This window comes from Salmo salar, chromosome ssa04 (genome assembly GCF_905237065.1).
Source record: "Salmo salar chromosome ssa04, Ssal_v3.1, whole genome shotgun sequence".
Classification (NCBI taxonomy): Eukaryota; Metazoa; Chordata; class Actinopteri; order Salmoniformes; family Salmonidae; genus Salmo; species Salmo salar.
This window is the reverse complement of record NC_059445.1, coordinates 40637906-40657438: the sequence shown is the minus strand read 5'-3', so window position 1 is coordinate 40657438 and position 19533 is coordinate 40637906. Positions and strand designations below refer to the sequence as shown.

The window sequence follows — 19533 nt, the reverse complement described above, 5'->3', positions numbered from 1 at the left end:
TGTGTGTATGGAAGAGAGAAAAAAAGATTTCACCCATTTTGAATTCAGTTTGTAACACAACAAAATGTGGAATAAATCAAGTTTATGAATACTCTCTGAAGTAAGCATTATATCACAATGATATAGGAAAGAAGATCCAACTAAAGATTGCAACAGAATATAAATTATTGCTCTAATCTGTCACATGCACTTATGTTAGCTTTTTCAAAAACTTTAAAAATGGCAATAATGATGTTCAAAGTAGACCAACCTACAGAATAAACCAACAGCCCACAACAATAACATTCTCAGTAATGGTTACATATATGTTTTTGATATTGCTATGACTGTGATATGTTGTTGTTTATCTACCTTAGTTGATTGCACTGACTGTCAGTCACTCTGGATAAGACCATCTGCTGAATGACCAAAATGTAAATGTAAAACCAACACTTGCAAAGCATGTTGGGTATTGTTCTAATGAACCATGCAAGCCCAAGTACAAGTACAAATTCGGTTGGTGCTGACCAGATCCAAATCTGAACGAGTCATAGACTTCTAGGCTATGTTTCACACGTTTGAACATCACATTACAGTATGGCAGTTTAGTACAGTAGATCACAGTTGAGCACCGTAGAGTATATTACAGTATGGTACGGTATGGTATGGTACAGGACAGTCACGCTTTATTCAGTAGAGTAGAGTACAGTAGAGTATGGTACAGTACAGTAGAGGTTAATTCAGTAGGGTAAAGTGCAGTAGAGTACAGTACGGTTTAATTCAGTAGAGTACAGTTTAGTTCAGTAGAGTAGAGTACATTATAGTAGTAGGGTACAATACAGTACACTATACTTTACTTTATTGTACTCTACTGTGCTCTACTGTACTGTACTCTACTGTAGAGGACAATATAATGTGGTCCTCTGTTGCTCAGTTGGTAGAGCATGGCTTTGGTGCTTGCAATGCCAGGATAGTGGGTTTGATTCCCGGGACCACCGATATGTTAAATGTATACACGCATGACTGTAAGTTGCTTTGGATAAAGGTGTCTGCTAAATGGTATATGTATTATAATTTTTTATTTATATTTTATTTCACCTTTATTTAACCAGGTAGGCCAGTTGAGAACAAGTTCTCATTTACAACTGCGACCTATTACTGTACTAGGTTTCTTTACTGTACTGTGTACTGTAATGTACTGTACTCTGCTGTGTTCGGCTGAACTGTACTGTACTGTGCTGTCCAAACTTGTGAAACATAGATGTCTATGATTGGTTCTGATTTGGTCTGGACCAATTATAGGCGTCTATTTTTGGGCCAAATCAAGACCAGACCAAAAAAATACTTCCAAAAGATGATTTGCCTTATTAAATAAAGGTTAAATAAAAAAAATACAAAGAAATGGCAAATGCTTAGTGGGTTAGGCCTATAGGCCCTATAAGAAAGTGCTCCTTTTATCAAAATTATTTCCTCAAAAATCCACTTGATTGTGTCATTAAAATGAGACGAGCTTAGCAAGTAAAAGAAATTAGGGGTTTTCAATGAAGAACAATACATTAATTAATTAATCCAAGAGGTCATTTCACACGATTTGGTTCAGCACCATGGAAGGGGTCAAATGGGGGAGAAGATTACTTTTTTTTGCAAGGAGTAGTAGGCTAACTGCTATCGAGTTAACTTTAATGGGAGGACTCGCGGATTAAGACGTGAGCTACGCACTGTTTTACCGGACCCACCCACAGGCCCCGCAAGGCCCACGAGCTCTGGGGGCCATTGCGCCTGTCATCGATGTCTATATATATATATATATATATATAATTTGTACAGTAACCCTTCCAAAAAGTATTTGATAAACCTGTTTAATGTCCACATGTACTAGGAAGTTAAGTGTTTGTTTCTTGGGCTTCAAGAATGTGACGAATGAAAGTGCCTCAAGCCTTGTAAAATAAATAATTGAACTGAAAGTAAGGGGATAGCGGTGAACAAATGCGTAGTCAAGGTTACGAAGGCCCCAGTGCAATGAGTGGCATGAGTCCTGTGTTAAAAAACGCATATCAGAACTAGAGCCTAATGCTTCTTAGGTAGTTCTTTATTAGTTTTAGTTCAGTTAACGATATCTTCGCAGAAGCGACAGTTACCAGGATGGTTAAAAACGGCTTGATTGCCGTAGCAACATCAGGGAAAATGGTCAGAAGGAGTGGTGCTTCAAATAAGCCGTTCTGCAACATATTTAATTCAACCTCTCGTTCTCCTTAATTGCCGGCCTCAACACGTGAACCAACCAGCGTTTGAGTTGTGTGGTTGCAGTATCAACAGCCCCTTTTCTCCTGAAAACATGCATCATTCAATATTAACTTGAAATGGTGTGAAGCGCAATGGACATATCATGCAAAATGTCTCAGGAAAGACTGTATGGGTTATCAAAACTTAGTATATAGAAAACAGTCGGCCCCGCAACCTTAGGACTAGGCCTTCACACAAAAATGTACAGCCCCCTACATATAAAAAGGAGAGAGACAACAGACACAGATACACTTTTTTTAAGAGAAAGAAAGAGAGAAAGAGACAGACATGGAGAGAGCAAGAAATACTTCAGGAGAATTGTTAGGCTATTTAATGTGTAATGTCTATAGAAGAAAAGTGTATAAATAGCAGCTACATAGCAGCTTAGTACTATCTATATATGGCTATAGATAGCATTGGCTACACTGCACAATAAAACAGTCCCTTGTAAGACAGTGTTTTGAGGGTGGACTGGCTCTATTATTTGGCATCCAACAAATGTAAATGCCAGGGGTTTGCTAAATGGCATTGGCTTTTGGATTGAAACCGGTGCTTTGGTTAGATGACTTGAAAATAGAGCTCTTTGGCCACACCAGTGGTGGGTTTGGTGTCAATGAGAATGCATGAGCAGAAAATAACCCACTTTCTACTGTGAAATATGGTGGTTGATGTTATGGGGCTATTTTGCTTCCACTGGTCCTGGGGCCCTTGTTGAGGTCAACGGCGTCATTAACTTTACCCAGTACCAGGACATTTTAGCCAAAAACCTGGTTGCCTCTGTTAGGAGGCTGGAACTTGTGGATCTTTCAGCAAGATAATAACCCCAAGCACAAATCAAAATCAGCAAAGAAATGGTTAATTGGCAACAAAAATCTACATTTTGCAATGGCCATCTGTCTCTGGACTTGAAACCCATTGGGTTTGGATTAAAGAGGGCAGTCCATAAGGACAGACGAAGGATATCAAGGATCTGGAAGGATTCTGTATGGAGGAATAGTCTAAGATCCCTCCCAATGTTTTTCTCAAAGTCATAAAACATTTAGGAAAAAGGTCTTGAAAATAGGGGTGTCAATCATTTTTACCCCTACCTTTTTGAGAAAAAAAGTATTACTTCTTAAACAAAATACATTTTTCTGAGCAACTGTATTAGTATAAAAGAATATCATTTCCCAAATGTTTTTAGCATAGAATATAGCTCAGTATTTGAACTATTTATTTTATACAGTAATTTTTCCTCATCTTTATCAAAGTTTAAATCATTTCGAACTCCACTGTATGACCATATAAATCCTTAATCCACACCTTTGTCCCTGAATCCAGCTCTTGAGATCCATCAGTGAGACTGTAGGCTACACCAGTATTTGGAGAGACCACTGTTTATGTCGTCTGTTGCAAGCTTGTTATTATATTGCTTCATGCTGTTGAATACACCTCTCAATTCTGTCCACAGAATTATTTCACTTTTAATTTTTTATTTCACTGCAACACAGTTAAAAGCAACGAAAGGTGAAACGTTTTCCATTTGACAGTTTATTGTCTTAGCTCTTTTCAACTGATTCATCTGAAACCAGGAAATAATCTTTAAAATAAAATTCAATTTTCCTCCTGAAGACTTCCTTCTGGCTCATACAGGACTGATCATAAATACAAACTTGAATAACCAACTAATTTAAGAAGACTGCGAAAATCTATCAACAGACACCATGTTATGAATACATGAAATGTACATTATATGATATTTAAACTTACACAGTCTGTAGTCTACTGCATTTCTCTCCATTTGAACCTCTCCAGAGTCTAGATCTATCCCTTTGGTGGCTTGTAGCACAGTGTTTTTCCAACTCCGGTCCTCGATTATCCCCAACAGTACATGTTTTTTTGTTGTGGCCCCGGACAATCACACCTGATTCTAGTTGTCAACTAATCGTGAAGCCCTTGACAAATTGAATCGGGTGTTTTTGTCCGGGGCTACAACAAAAATGTGTGCTGTTGTTGATACTGGAGTTGGTAAACACTGCGTAGCACCCTGTGAGAAGCTGCTAACGGGTCATTCCTGAGGGTCAAAGGGCAGGGAGTCCACTTTTTATTTAATTTCTTCTCTCTTCTTCAGTTGATGAGAAAAGCATGTTTCACTGTTGTGGAGAGTGTGGAGTAACAGAACTTTGGGACAACTAACTGGGGAGGAGTTTAGACAAGGTTAAGTTGTGCTATACCACTTCTAAGCTGCTATTCCTTTGGTCATGACTCATGCTCCATGTAGGGGGAATTGGAGGGAGTTTGATGTCTCTCAACACACCTCCTTCCCAGTCATGCTGGAAGGTAGGATGTTGAGTTGTGTCAGCTGAGCTGAGTGCTCTTTAGCTTTGAGCCGCAGTGCTGCGATGCTGGAGGCCCGGCGGTCCACAGGCGAGGAGGGGGAGGGCTCTGACAATGCCATCGGGGGCTGGACTGGAGTCTCTACAGCGGGTATGGGCTGGCGTAAGAGTGTCAGAGGACCCATGCTAGAGAAGAGTCTGCCGATGGAGGAAGAGAGAGTGAGAAGGTTGGACGAGAGAGGGGAGATACAGAAGATGACAGAAGGGAACGAGAGAAAAGTGAGAAATAGTTCATTAGACATACAATCCAGATGGCACCGATCCAATCAGATGCAGCCTTACTAATGTAGAGCTGTGGGCAGTGCTCACCTTCCAAAGGAGGGGCTAATAAAGGTGGGGTGTCTAAACATGGCTGCTCCCAGAAAGGGGCCAAATCCCAGGGGGGAGGCAGAGCTAGCAAGGGGCTGGGTCAGACCCTGGAACGAGGTGGCTGCAGCAGTCCAGGCAGACTCCAGGGAGGGGTGAGAGTGGGGCGAGAAAGGACTTCCCTCCAGGTAGTGGCTCAAGTGGTGTGCTGCACCCAGGGGTCCAGAGAAGGGGTGTCCTGGGGGGTGAGTCTGAACCCCGGCTTTCTCCCGCTTCCGCCACTTAGCTCGCCGGTTTTGGAACCACACCTTAGAGAGAGGGAGGAAGAGAAAGACCATTAAGCCTAGGATTGGGGTTAGGTTTCATTTATTTAAAAATGTTTGGGAACAGTTGTCTATTTATTAATTGTTTTACTTATTACAAATTGGGCATGACAATAAAGCACATTTTGTGCAAATTGAAAGTAAATCAACTTGTGTGGAGACAGTGAAGAGAACAGAGAGGGAGAGAATGTGCAACCAGGTTCCCCCTCCCATTCAGACTTGACACTGGCTATAAAATGAAACATATGGAATTTACAAGGTTTTATCACCTCTCCAACGAGTGATTTGCTCATCTACATCTGAAGTGAGTGACATGTGGGAGAGGTAAATGCGTAGTCTGGTGTCTAAGGTTGAGACTCAAGTTTCAAAATGTAAGCAATGTTCTAAATGAGGATGGTAGGGCAGCTAACCTACAATGGCGTTTATCTCACTTAAGGTGTGAGAAATCCGATCAATGCGCGGCTATTATAATAAGAAGATGGGAAATCAAATAGCATTACCCCGCCACGGCTATGCAAGGAGTTCACTTCCGTCAATACTGGCTCTGTTTGCGCTGTTAAGATCATGATACGGTCATGAACGCCCTGAAGCAAATTCATTTTTCTGGTGTGTTTGAATAATTTCACCTCTCGCTGCATGTCTAAAGTGAACTGTATTACACATGTATTACATATGTATTACACTTGTAGTAATAATACTCCTAATGTATAATTATGTCTATAATATACAATGTTATTATAATTAACGTTATTAAAGGCTACCCTTTAATTTTGTTGCATGTAATCGAAATTAAATATGATAGTAGAATGACTAGCACTAATAGGCTATTGTAGCCTGGTCACAATAATGTAAAATATAAACTAATAATAATTGACACTCACTTGCACACGAGCCTCAGTGAGATCCAACCGCATCGCTAACTCCTCCCTAAATCGAAAGAAGAAAACAATTGCACATGATATAATACAGTTATCATCACAGATTTCGTCGTACAATTCCAAATCCAATGATGACAATAACACAAGCCTAAATGATAACAATACAAATGACATTATATTAAATCAATATCGTCGTTGGATTAGGCTATGTGCGTAGGCTTCTTTGAAAATAAATAATATAAATTGTGCCTACATTATCTCTACCAATAGCCATAAATCTTCTTCCAAACGTGCTTTTGAGAATCAAGCAATAAATATCCTATCTCACAAATATGTTTTTGTAAAGATGCAATTATGCCAACAACATTTGTTATCTGTAGCAGCCAACTTCAATTGACATCAAGAATTGAAACGTTTTGTAAAAATCTTTTTGGGAAATCTTTTTGGCAGCCACAATTAGGCGATCAATAATAAAAATCCACAATAACAATTCATAATAATTCAAATGAGAACGACTATGTGCAGATCAACATTACAATTGGTCTCAACTGTTATTCTATTCCTTGATAGGTATTGTTGCGCGCACACTTCTTTTAATATTTCGTTTTGTTGTGTGTGATTTATATTGTTAGTGTATTACATGTATTATTATTATTATTGAGTAATTATCATAATGAATAATAATAATGTAATGAATAATATCACTCTTCTGACAATGCTCAAATATAATAATAAAATATGTTTCATATTCTTACATTTCTAAGCCAAACAATGTCCATATTATAATATTTTTTTAATCACCTCAATGCAAGAATTGACTATTAAGAAAGGCTCACTTTCGAATCATATCTCTAGACTTCCTATTATAATATAGTATTATAGTATTATAATTTGTTTAATTTTATTTAAGAGCACAGTGTTTATTTTTATGACCATAAACCTATAGGCATATATGCAACAGATTTTCAGAGTGTTCAAATAACTGATAAGTGCAGGCAAATGAGAATGCTACCTCGTGAACACATCGGGGTAGTGCGTCTTCTGGAAAGCTCTCTCCAACTCCTCAAGCTGATAACTGGTAAACGTAGTCCTGTATCTCCTCTGTTTTCGCTTTAGCATCCCCTCCTCTGAGTCACTGCCAGCTGAGAGGCACACGCTGTCCTCTCCGTCTTTTACATCTCCATTGATGTGCAAACTCTCTCCGTTCTTTGGGGACATTTCTGTGTCTTCGCAGATAAGCTCATTGCCGGTGTCCTCCTCGAACTTCAGTGCGCCAAGTTCCGCGTGCTCCTCTGTCCGTCGCCCGAGGTTCCTATCTTCCTCGCTCTGACTGTGGGACGCGTTTTCCCTATATGATTTACTGCGGCTGATGCTAACTTGTGGCGCCTGAGTGATTTTCAGATTTTCGTAGACTTTGTCTAGAGGACGCTCCCTCTCTTCTTGCTCCTCATTCAAGTGAATTCCCCGTCTGGAATCCATGAGCTTTCCCCCTGGGCCATACAGACGTTGCAATTTGGGGGGCAGGTGCATGTCCGCATCTTTCTGAGAGGCTGCAAAGAGAGATAGTTTATTTTAAGGAATTTATAAATAATCAACAGCGCAACACGCAATATGATACGTTTCATCACATTATAATAGCCCTTTTTACAAGGCAATGTTGTTTATAGGACATAGGCTTCTTTAAAACCCCTTAGGCCTAATGAAATGTACTTTAAATGCAAAGGACATTCGCCACATTAAATAAAATGCAAGTGTGTTTAGCTGCAAATGCAGTATACATGTGGAGCTGTTTTCTATAATTGCATATGGGTTACAGAGAAAGTTAGCTGTCAACCTACAATATATTGTCTTACCTTCCAAAGGCGCATTATGCTCCGCACTCCCAGTCAGTAGCATTGGTAAACTTTGCATTCCTGTGAGTCTGACTTTGAGGGGACTTCGTCGGCCGAGAATGCTTTCGATGCAGTATGATGAAAGCATGGGCGATTTAGGTTTACTTTCGATTGTGCCCGAGGCATCTTTCTCATTTGGATGGCTCATGTCTTGCGCCTAACAGGTGAGCCTCTAGTCTGGACAGAGCTTGAATTCGTAAACGCCTACTCTTCGACCGCCCTGCCTCCCCTCTCTCTTCCTCTGTCTACACTGACATCTGAATGCTACTTTACTTACCACAGTTTCCAAATCTGTCGCATCCACGTATCCTTGGCTTCCTATTGGTTGCCAGATGAGAAGAGAAACATCATAGCCCCGGATTAATTGTCAGTCAAGTTCAATTTCAAGAATCAGGCAGATCATAGCCTATCTTTTTTCAAGAGCTGTTTCCATACATTTCCATGTTTAGATCAGATGGCACTTTGAGATATGGATACAATTGTGTTATAGAGCAAGGTGAGGAGGTGCTATCTAGAACCTACAAGGGTTCTAAGGCTGTCCCCATAGGAGAAACATGAAAAACCAGTTTTGGTTCCAGGCAGAACCTTTTTGGGTTCCATGTAGAGCCTACAGAGGATTCTACATGGAACCCAAATGGGTTCTGCCTGGAACCAAAAATGGTTCTCCTATGAGGACAGCCAAATAAAGCTATTTTATAAGAGTGTATAGGCTATAGGTTATAGGACAGGTAAAATGGGGGACTGACATTTGAATATGCAGAGATCAGTGCAAAAGTGTGTGTGTGTGAGAGAGAGAGAGAGAGAGAGAGAGAGAGAGAGAGAGAGAGAGAGAGAGAGAGAGAGAGAGAGAGAGAGCTGTTAGGCTGTGTGTCGTTGAGCGGTCCTATACATGTAGCATCAACTGCGAATTGAATATGCCACCTGCTGTATTTGTTTTGCCATTGCAGGTTCGGAAATGAACAGTTCTCGTTTTCTCTCTCTTTAATTTCTCTCTCTCCATTCAATGTGCTATATTTGCTGTGAAATACACAGACAAATAATGACATTAAAAAATCACATGAAATACATTCACATACGTGTCAATGACATTAGATATGGTTTATTTATATATATTTTTTTATTCGCGGGCCTCATGTGCGTAATTGTTGTAGTTGAGGAATAAAGGAGAGGGAAATGTAAGTATTTAAAAAAAACATTTGATTCAAAATCATCCCCATTGCTCTAGCGGCCTGTAGGCCACGTGTGAAACTCATTCCTCAGCGGCCCTGTGTCTGCGGGTTTTCGCTCCACGCTTGTACTTGATGGATTAATTAAGGTCACTCATTAGTAAAGAACTCTCATCACCTGGTGAATTAATGAATTAATGATATTTTATTTTCTCGTCAAATCGCCAATTTGCAACTCATCCCTTATGAGATTAATTGACACATAAACAAACATTACAATAATTCAATGATAATTCTTCTTCCGGTGTTCTCTGCATTGCGCATCGCATAAAGACTGAAGGTAAAAATCAATACATAATAGTAAATAAGGTTATCCAAACAATATATCCCTACAGCAGTAAAATAACATACATACATACATACATACATACATACATACATACATACATACATACATACATACATACATACAGTACCAGTCCAAAGTTTGGACACACCTACTCATTCAAGGGTATTTCTTTGTTTTTATTTTCTACATTGTATAATAATAGACATCAAAACTATGAAATAACACATATGGAATCATGTAGTAAACATTTTGTTTTTACACAAATCAAGATAACTGTTATATTTTAGATTATTCAAAGTAGCCACCATTTGCCTTGATGACAGCTTTGCACTCTTGGCATTCTCTAAACCAGCTTCACCTGAAATGCTTTTCCAACAGTCTTGTTAAAAGTTAATTTGTGAAATTTCTTTCCTTCTTAATGCGTTTGAGCCAATCAGTTGTGTTGTGACAAGGTAGGGGTGGTATACAGAAGATAGCCCTATTTGGTACAAGACCAAGTCCATATTATGGCAAGAACAGCTCAAATAAGCAAAGAGAAATGACAGTCCATCATTACGTTAAGACATGAAGGTCAGTCAATATCGAACATTTCAAGAACTTTGAAAGTTTCTTCAAGTGCAGTCGCAAAAACATCATCCACAGGTACACCTCCAATTGACTCAAATGATGTCAATTAGCCTATCAGAAGCTTCTAAAGCCATGACATAATTTTCTGGAATTTTCCAAGCTGTTTAAAGGCACAGCCAACTTAGTGTATGTAAACTTCTGACCCACTGGAATTGTGATACAGTGAATTATAAGTGAGTGAAATAATCTGTCTGTAAACAATTGTTGGAAAAATTACTTGTGTCATGCACAAAGTAGATGTTTTAACCGACTTGCCAAAACTATAGTTTGTTAACAAGACATTTGTGGAGTGGTTGAAAAACGAGTTTTAATGACTCCAACCTAAGTGTATGTAAACTTCCGACTTCAACTGTACACACGTACTATTTACCACATATAAGATTCATATTTTTACAATGTAACTGGTTGTCTAGGTCTTAATTGAAAGGGGAAAACAAAAACCTCCAGACACTCCGCCCACGGTGGAATGAGTTTGACACCCATGCTGTAGGGCTATCACATTCCATGTACTGTCACGTTCTGACCAGTAAAGGGGTTATTTGTTATTGTAGTTTGGTCAGGACGTGGCAGGGGGGTATTTGTTTTATGTGGTTCGGGGTGTGTGTTTAAGTAGAGGGGTGTTTGGCTAGTGTTTTCCGGGGTTTTTGGGCTATGTTCTATGTTAGTATATTTCTATGTTCTAGTCTAGTCTTTTTAGTTCTATGTTTAGTTTATTGATTTGGCCTTCAATTGGAGGCAGCTGTTCCTCGTTGCCTCTGATTGAAGGTCCTATATAGAGGGGTGTGTTTTGTTTAGGTTTTGTGGGAAGTTGTGATTGTATAGCTGTGTTTAGCCTGGAATCCTGGTCGTTCGTACGTTTTCTTTTCTTTTCTTGTTTTGTTTTCTTAAGTGTTCTAAATAAATATATAATGAGCACTCAACCCGCTGCGCTTTGGTCCACTTACTACGACGACCGTTACAGAACTTCCCACCACAAACGGACCAAGCAGCGGGGAAAGGAGCAGCAGGTGGACTATCGGGAGTTTTGGACTTGGGAGGAGATAATAGCCGGAGAGGGACCATGGAGAGAGGCTGAAGAGGACCGGGAACGCTACAGGGGAACACGGCTGGCAAGGAAGCCGGAGAGGCAGCCCCAATAAAAAAAAATTGGGGGGCACACGGGTAGTTTGGCTGGGCCAAGGGTGAGCCCTAAGCCAACTCCCCGTGCTTATTATGGGGAGCATGTGTTGAAGAGGGCGCCGGTGTATGCGGAAGTGCACACGATCTCGCCCATGCGCACGCACAGTCCGGTGCGAGTGATCCCAGCCCCTTGCAAGTGCCATGCTAGAGTGGGCATCCAGCCTGGAAGGAGGATGCCTGCGCAGCGCATCTGGCCACCAGTGCGCCTCCTAGGCCCAGGCTATCCTACGCCTGCTCTACGCACGGCAACCATCAGGCCTCTGCACAGCCCAGTTCGCCCTGTGCCAACACTCTGCTCGTACAGGGCTACTATGACCATCCAGCCCGGACGGGTTGTGCAGGAGGTGCGCTCCAGACCTCCAGTGCTTACCCATGGTCCAGTGTATCCTATTCCCGCTCCACGCACTAGCCCTGAGGTGCGTGTTTCCAGTCTGGCACATCCAAAGCCAGCACCACGCACCAGGCCTCCAGTGCGTCAGCCCAGTCCAACTCGTCCTGCTCCTCGCACTAGCCCTGAGGTGCGTGCCTCCAGTCTGGTACCTCCACTACCAGCCCCACGCATCAGGCTTTCAGTGCGCAGTCCCCGTCCAGAGCTTCCGACGACAGTACCCCGTCCAGAGCTTCCGACGACAGTACCCCGTCCAGAGCTTCCGCCGACAGTACCCCGTCCAGAGCTTCCGACGACAGTACCCCGTCCAGAGCTTCCGCCGACAGTACCCCGTCCAGAGCTTCCGACGACAGTACCCCGTCCAGAGCCTCCGGCAACAGTACCCCGTCCAGAGCCTCCGGCAACAGTACCCCGTCCAGAGCCTCCGGCAACAGTACCCCGTCCAGAGCCTCCGGCAACAGTACCCCGTCCAGATCCTCCGGCAACAGTACCCCGTCCAGAGTGTCCGGAAACAGTGCCCCGTCTAGAGACGGCCCACAGTCCGGAACCGAGTGAGACGGCCCACAGTCCGGAACCGAGTGAGACGGCCCACAGTCCGGAACCGAGTGAGACGGCCCACAGTCCGGAACCGAGTGAGACGGCCCACAGTCCGGAACCGAGTGAGACGGCCCACAGTCCGGAACCGAGTGAGACGGCCTACAGTCCGGAATCGGCGCAGCCAGAGTCGCCCTACAGTCCGGAGCTCCCAGAGTCGCCCGTCTGCCCGAGGTCTACAGCGAAGTGCTTCAGCCCGAGGTCTACAGCGATGCGCTTCAGCCAGAGGCATTCAGCGGGGGTGGACAAGTTAGGTGGGGGACTAAGGCCAGAGCCTGGGCCACCTCCACAGTAGGAGGATTGGAGGGGGGGGTGTAGCACGGAAACCGTCGGTGACGGCAGCCACCCTCCCTTCCCTCCCTTTAGTTTGGGGGGTTTATTTTGTGTTTATTTTTTTGTGTGAGGTGCACCCGGGGTCTGCACCTTTGGGGGGGGGGTTACTGTCACGTTCTGACCAGTAAAGGGGTTATTTGTTATTGTAGTTTGGTCAGGACGTGGCAGGGGGGGTATTTGTTTTAGGTGGTTCGGGGTGTGTGTTTATGTAGAGGGGTGTTTGGTTAGTGTTTTCCGGGGTTTTTGGGCTATGTTCTATGTTAGTATATTTCTATGTTCTAGTCTTTTTAGTTCTATGTTTAGTTTATTGATTTGGCCTTCAATTGGAGGCAGCTGTTCCTCGTTGCCTCTGATTGAAGGTCCTATATAGAGGGGTGGGTTTTGTTTGGGTTTTGTGGGAAGTTGTGATTGCATAGCTGTGTTTAGCCTGTAATCCTGTTCGTTCATACGTTTTCTTAAGTGTTCTAAATAAATATATAATGAGCACTCAACCCGCTGCGCTTTGGTCCACTTACTACGACGACCGTTACATGTACACTGTGCAGACTTAGGGTGTGTTCGTAAATTCAATCTGGAGTGCCAGAGTGCGCTCTGGGCGTTCATATATTCCGAGTGTTGTCAGATTGTCCGTTCGTAAATTCATCAGTTATTCTTCGTGTCTGGCACACTCAGACTAGAGTCCTCTGAAACCGTAGTAGATAACCAAAGGGAATTTACGAACACACCCTTAATGCTGCGTAAATTCGTGACCATGGAGAAGGGTAAACAAATGCAGAAAGGGGTTGTTGGAAGAATGGCTGCGACAAATGAAACAACGCAAGAATCTGTCGATGGGCCATATTACCTAGAAAATGTGTTGATACCAGATGACAAAAGACGATTATCAATATGAGGAAGTTCTGGCCTATGAAGAAAGGAGCATGGCAGAGGGGGATGAGGATTTGGAGGCTGCGATAAGAGCATTGCGCGATGCCTCAGATGAAACGGGGTCCGTGTTACAGAGCAGAGGCTCAGCTAAGCAACCCATCTCCCACATTCCAGAAGTGGTGGATAATTTTATCCGCAACTTCCTTGTCAAAATGGGCATGAGCAGAACTTTGGATTGCTTCCAAGCAGAGTGGTACGAAATGGAGCTGAGGGGGTTGTTGAATACCGAGCTGGTGGAGTTTGTGCCTGACGCATATACGCACAACAAATTTATAGACAATGAGCTGAAGAATGTGCAGAGAGAGTGGGACAGCTTAAGTCAGGCAGCTTTCAAAGCTAGTGAAAGACTGGTCAAGCTTCAGAAAGAGAGGGATTTCCATCGCCTGCAGCATAAGTGTCTTGTCCAAGAGAAGAGCAGGCTTGTTTAATACATCAAACAACTGAAGAAGCACTATGGTTCATATGAGCCTGCACTGAAGCAGCTGAGTGATAGGTACCAAGTGGCGCTGAAACAGAAAATGCTCATCAGTTTAGAGGGACAGAACATGTGGCCAACAGCCTGGAAGCCACCCTGCGTAATACACACTGGTCTTCCCCCAGAATAGGAGAAATACCAGAGTCTGGGGAAAGAGTCCGACTACAGAATGATGGAATTGCCCTCAATGACCAAGACAAAGACCCAACCAAAAACACAGCTCAGAAACACCCCAAAGACTCTTGAGTTTCCTGTCAGCAACTGTGTGAACCCCTACTTGGGCCAAATTAAAGCTCTGGCATCACAGGGCACCAAAGCATATGAATTCCACCTCACCAACTCACTGAAGGCCCATACCCTGCCTCGCCCTGCACCCCGCAAATTTATTGAAGCCTCCTCCAGTGATGACCAGCTCTGGAGGTTGTGGGGTATGTCTGTCGGGGAGATGATCATGACTGGGGAGGGTCAAAGTGATTGGCTCTTTGACTGCAGCTTTCACCCAAATGGTGGAAGCCTGGGCCACCTCCAGTGGAGACACAACAGTAAGGATCTGGGATTTCTCCCAAGGCCACTGCATCCTGACTCTGGATGGCCACACCCATGCCACATGGTGCTGCTCCTTCCACTCATGTGGTGACTTTGTTGCCTACTGCTCAAAGGACAATACTACAAAGGTGTGGGACCTGCAAAGCTGCTGATAAAACCCTGTCTTTGTGGGAAGCCCTTTTATGGCCACCAGCATTCCTGCAACCATGCCACCTTTAATGCACTGGGCGACACTGTTGCCTCCTATGAATTATACGGTGTGGTCAAACGATGGGATATGAGAAAAGTAGCAGTTATGATAACCATGGAAACTGGGCCACATCCTAGCAACCAAGTGGCCTTCCACCCATCAGGCCGGACACTGGCTATCGCTAGTAATGATGGCTCAGTTAAACTGGTGGAGCTGGCATCAACTCAGGTGTCCGGTTTATTGTCCATAGCGTAATCTATGATCACAAGGGGGAGTACTTATTATCAGCAGGGTCAGATTCTCACCTGGTCATGAAATTAATAAATGCTAAAAATGCTTTCTTGCTGATTATAAATGTCAAAACGCCTTCTTATTGCGGACATGTGTTTTTGACATGTGTTACATTGTTTGATTATCTTATTTGTGAAGAACATTTACCACTTTTCCAGAATAAAATACGATTTTTAAAATAGATTACTCATTTATTTCTGAATTGAGGCATAAATAAATAAGCTTTTAACAACATATTTTATATAAATAAACCTTATTTGTCTACATGATGCACTTTTGCACATACAAGTAGCCTAGCAGTGGGCCAAAAAAAACCCGATTAATTTATCTAGAATGGCCGGGAGAGGCGCTATGATTTTAGAGGCCATTTTGAGTGGAGGGCGGGAGTCTAGAGCGGAAGTGGGAAGAAGCACACGACAACATCAACAAAACAAAACAAAAGGTGCACACGAGATACAATTCGATTTTTTTTTAAAGGTTCACCGTGGTTAAAGCTTGGTATCAACCCAGATCAACGTTGTTTACATATGATTGTGCGCATTTTTTTTTTTAAATTAGCATGTTCTGCATCTCACATTAGCTAATTGCTAGCTAGCCAGCCAGTATTGCCAACGTTATTTAACGTTTATTTGGACTGTTAACTTGACAACACTGCGTAAACAACAATGGAAAGCCTGTACAAGCGTAAAGTGTTCGCAACGTTGCGAAAAAATAAAGCTGAAGCGTCGAAGAAAAGGGCTCAAATCGGTTTGCCGTCGTCTATCCTTGATGACAGTGACGAGGAGTCCTGCGCGAGCACGACCAGCATCAGCGCTTCAGAGAGTGACTATCAGAATTCGGACAGTGGGAGCGAAAGTACACCTGCCAGTGGGGAACAGAGCCCTGCCAGCGATGGTAGTAGCTCCAGCGAAGGTAGGTCCCGTCCTCGTCGGAAGCGCGTCCTCGCAGACAGCTCCAGCGACTCTGACAGCGACGTAGGAACCAAGCCTAAAAGGAAAGTCGTTCCCAAAAAACGCGTAAAACAACAAAGCCACGATTCCGATTCGGAGGACGAGAGTGCTGCAGAAAAGGACAAAAAAGTTGCCGAAGCTAAACAGACCGCAGCTAAACGAAAGCAACGCCAGTCTAAACTCCTGGCATTATCCAAGAAGATGAAGTCCCGCGTTCCGAAACGTAGGGGCACGTTGGAGGTATCTTACCACCATATCATGTAAACGAGCATGGCATAAGTGTTGATCCTTTGGGCAGAATCATGTTGCATATACCCACAATAATCTGTCCATATATGGACTGAGGAAACATTCTTTGTTGTTGAACATTGTTTTACAACCCATGTATTGCTGTGGTTCTCTTGTAAATATCCAGGATTCAAGTGATGAAGACAAGGGTAAAGTAGCTGAAGGTGTTAGTGGCGATAATGATGAAGAAGAGGATACCCCCGAACTATTGCTGGGCAGCAGTGAAGAAGAGGCAGCAGATCACAGCGACAGTCTGAAGGACTTCATAGTTGAGGATAAGACAGGGGACAAGAATGAGGAGGTGTCAGATGAAATAGCTGTTTCTCTTCCACGCCAGTGTGAGTCAGCTGACACTTTATCATGGGTCAATATTCACAGGTAAAAGCACGCTGTGTTGTATGATTCTTTTGCTTCTTTCCTCCTTTTGCTAGTCATCACTGGGTCTCAGCTCAATCACTTTCAAGTGGTCCTCAAAGCCCTTATGATCAACGTCCTGGATGAAACCTTTCTCAAGTCTCTTTATGGTAAGTGTTTTTAAACAATAGCGGTCTCAAAAACCATCCCCAATCAACTGCATGATCCAAGTGTAGGGAATCTATTTGGTTGATAACTGTGAGCAGGCGGTGATCGGACAAAGCGATATGCTCAGGAGATGAAGGCGTCGCTGTTCCACTTTGATGAGCGGACAATCCTCCCTCGCTTGGAGAACCTGAAACAGCGGAGCCGCTGGACCGACCGGTACAAGGTGAAGAACCATTTCACAGAGAACTTAGACAGGAGTTTGTGTGTAGTCATTCGACGTTGGCTTCATATTCACTGATCTCATCTGTATACAGCTATGCTTGTACTTTGGCTAAGTCGTCCATTCTTATAATATGTTCAAAAACAGTATATGCAAACTGGTATGTGTTTTTGTGTGTCCACGTGCAGGAGCGTGTGGAGTGTTACCCCAAGGTCCGGCTTTTGAAGTTAGGATTGCATCGGAGTGTTTGTGAGGCATGCAAGCTCCAGAGACAATGCAGTTTCAGTGTGCGTCTCTCAGGGCAACTGTACGACCTCAACAGCCTCGAAGAGGACCAATTCATGCCCGATGACACACAGGTACTACATCTGAGAAGAAATCAACACTGTCTTTGTTTTATCCATCTCGGTCCCTAGAAGAAAGCATACAGTACGTGTAACATTGGCTTCCCATAAAATCCCACTAACAAAAAGTACATCATCAGATGAAATAATTTTGTATGGGACCTTGCACCAATTTTGTGAAATGTCAGGTTTGTTGTTTGAGTGTTTTCAATGACAGGTCACCTTGCATGTGTCTTTCCTAAATGGCAGGCTTTCAGTGTGGGCTCCGTTTGTGCCAGCCGAACAGAGGTGTATCATGCTCTGAAACACTTCAAGTACCACTTGTTTCAACACTGCCGGACAGTGATGGAGGAGGAGGAGAAGAATGGAGAGGAGCCAGTGAAGGAAACAGTGAAAAGGGTGTTCACCAAACTGGAGGAGAGGGGCTGGATCTCAGAGGTATGTACCCCACTTGCCCTCCATAAAATAACAGTACCCCTCATTGAATTACCATCCACATCTGTCTGTTTCAGAAAACCCTCTGATTTGTTCCCCCACACTGTCATTTTGTGGAATAGAAATCAATACTCTGATTTTTCTCACTGACACTCCCTCACCACTTCACTCCCACATTTCTCTTTCAGCAATATGAGAAGTTCCAGGACCATCTCAATGATGCAGACTACTTCCAGGAGGAGAAGCTAGACTGAAGGATTACGACAAACAGGATAAAAGATCCATATCTACATCCTATTATAGGCATCCATTTAACAGTTTTATGGTTTATTCTGCACATTGTTAGGGAAGAAGTATTTGATTATATATATATATATATATATATATATATATATATATATATATATACTGTTTATTTGACTTCTTCAATTCAATGTTAACGTTTAAGATTAGTGAGAAGCTTTTAAAAACCATTGCCTCTTTTTGTTGTTACCATTTAAGAAGACATCTATTACATCTGTATTATATCAACCATTTTATATCATGCTCATAACTCTTACAGTATATACTATACGTCTGCACTAAATGTATCTGCAAAGTTTGAGAGATGAAGCAGAATACTCTGGTACTGCTGTAAATCAAAGAAATGTTACTCCTGAGTTCTTTAAACTATCCTGGTTACCTTCCCTACTTAGTTGAAGCAGTGTTGTCCGTCCAATAGTTAAGATAATGCCAAATGGAGTTTGCAACGACAGATGACCTCAAATGACATGAGTAATGTTCTATATTGCGGATTACACTATCTAGTGTAGAAAGATGGTATGACTCTTCTGAGTTTTGCTTCATTTCTATTAAAAAGCTTGTGTGATGCTTCATAAAACAAATAATAAAAACTCCATTAAACAATATCTTGTCCAACAGCGCATAATTCAGTATAAAATATGATTGTCTTTAAAGACATGCAAGAAGCCAACCAAAAGTATTTAAAAAAAATTAAAATTAAACCACATACATGACAAATGTAACATAGGAGACTTCCTTTTTCGATTCTACTGCACCTGCTGTCTCGACCTCTGAATGTTCGGCTATGAAAAGCCAACTGACATTGACTCCTGAGGTACTGACCTTTTGCCCCCTCTGCAACCACTGTGATTATTATTTGACCCAGCTGGTCATTTATGAAGAACAATCTGGCCTTAATGGCCATGTACTCATAATCTCCACCCGGCACAGCCAGAAGAGGACTGGTCACCCCTCAGATCCTGGTTCCTCTCTAGGTTTCTTCCTAGGTTCCTGCCTTTCTAATGAGTTTTTCCTAGCCACTGTGCTTCTGCATTGCTTGCTGTTTGGGGTTTTAGGCTGGGTTTCTGTATAGCACTTTGTGACATCTGCTGATGTAAAAAGGGCTTCGTAACTAAATTTGATTGAAAATAAATGTTATTGACCCTCACATCCCAACTTGCACTGCATCATGAAATGTGGCTCTCCCATCAATTCACATTGGGCTTGATCTGCAAGAAAACACATATGACCACAACGTTAGTTACACACCCAACCTTTTGTAAAACAGCTGAATGACAGCAATATTCAAATACTCACCATTAAGAATGTCCTCGAACCCAAAGCTCTCATCCCTCCCTCTGAATGTGTCAAGAGCAAGTGCTGAATCAGAG

At 42.7% G+C, this 19533-nt stretch overlaps 2 protein-coding genes across 3 annotated transcripts; one reads left to right on the top strand and one right to left on the bottom strand.

Annotated features, from left to right (window-relative positions):
- Positions 1-3771: 3771 nt before the first annotated feature.
- On the bottom strand, positions 3772-8430 carry LOC106603073 (aristaless-related homeobox protein). Its single transcript, XM_014196233.1, has 5 exons — positions 7998-8430; positions 7157-7694; positions 6148-6193; positions 4947-5251; positions 3772-4775 (listed from the first exon to the last, which is right to left on the bottom strand). Exons 1-5 carry the CDS (start codon positions 8182-8184, stop codon positions 4550-4552), a joined length of 1302 nt encoding a protein of 433 aa, XP_014051708.1. The 5' UTR covers positions 8185-8430; the 3' UTR covers positions 3772-4549.
- A 7046-nt stretch (positions 8431-15476) lies between these two features.
- ccd82 (Coiled-coil domain-containing protein 82) lies at positions 15477-18766 on the top strand. Of its 2 annotated transcripts, none has more exons than XM_014196127.2 (7): positions 15477-16291; positions 16467-16677; positions 16771-16863; positions 16960-17084; positions 17270-17440; positions 17675-17863; positions 18049-18766. In XM_014196127.2, exons 1-7 carry the CDS (start codon positions 15767-15769, stop codon positions 18112-18114), a joined length of 1380 nt encoding a protein of 459 aa, XP_014051602.1. In that variant the 5' UTR covers positions 15477-15766; the 3' UTR covers positions 18115-18766.
- The last annotated feature ends 767 nt before the right edge of the window (positions 18767-19533 follow it).

Coding starts and splice junctions, on each gene's coding strand:
- LOC106603073 (XM_014196233.1), bottom strand. CDS start 8,184: ATGAGCCATCCAAATGAGAAAGATGCCTCGGGCACAATCGAAAGTAAA. Junction 7,695..7,997: donor GCATAATGCGCCTTTGGAAG/GTAAGACAATAT, acceptor CTCTCTTTGCAG/CCTCTCAGAAAGATGCGGAC. Junction 5,252..6,147: donor TCACTGAGGCTCGTGTGCAA/GTGAGTGTCAAT, acceptor CCTCTCTCTAAG/GTGTGGTTCCAAAACCGGCG.
- ccd82 (XM_014196127.2), top strand. CDS start 15,767: ATGGAAAGCCTGTACAAGCGTAAAGTGTTCGCAACGTTGCGAAAAAAT. Junction 16,292..16,466: donor AACGTAGGGGCACGTTGGAG/GTATCTTACCAC, acceptor GTAAATATCCAG/GATTCAAGTGATGAAGACAA. Junction 16,678..16,770: donor TGTTTCTCTTCCACGCCAGT/GTGAGTCAGCTG, acceptor TCCTTTTGCTAG/TCATCACTGGGTCTCAGCTC.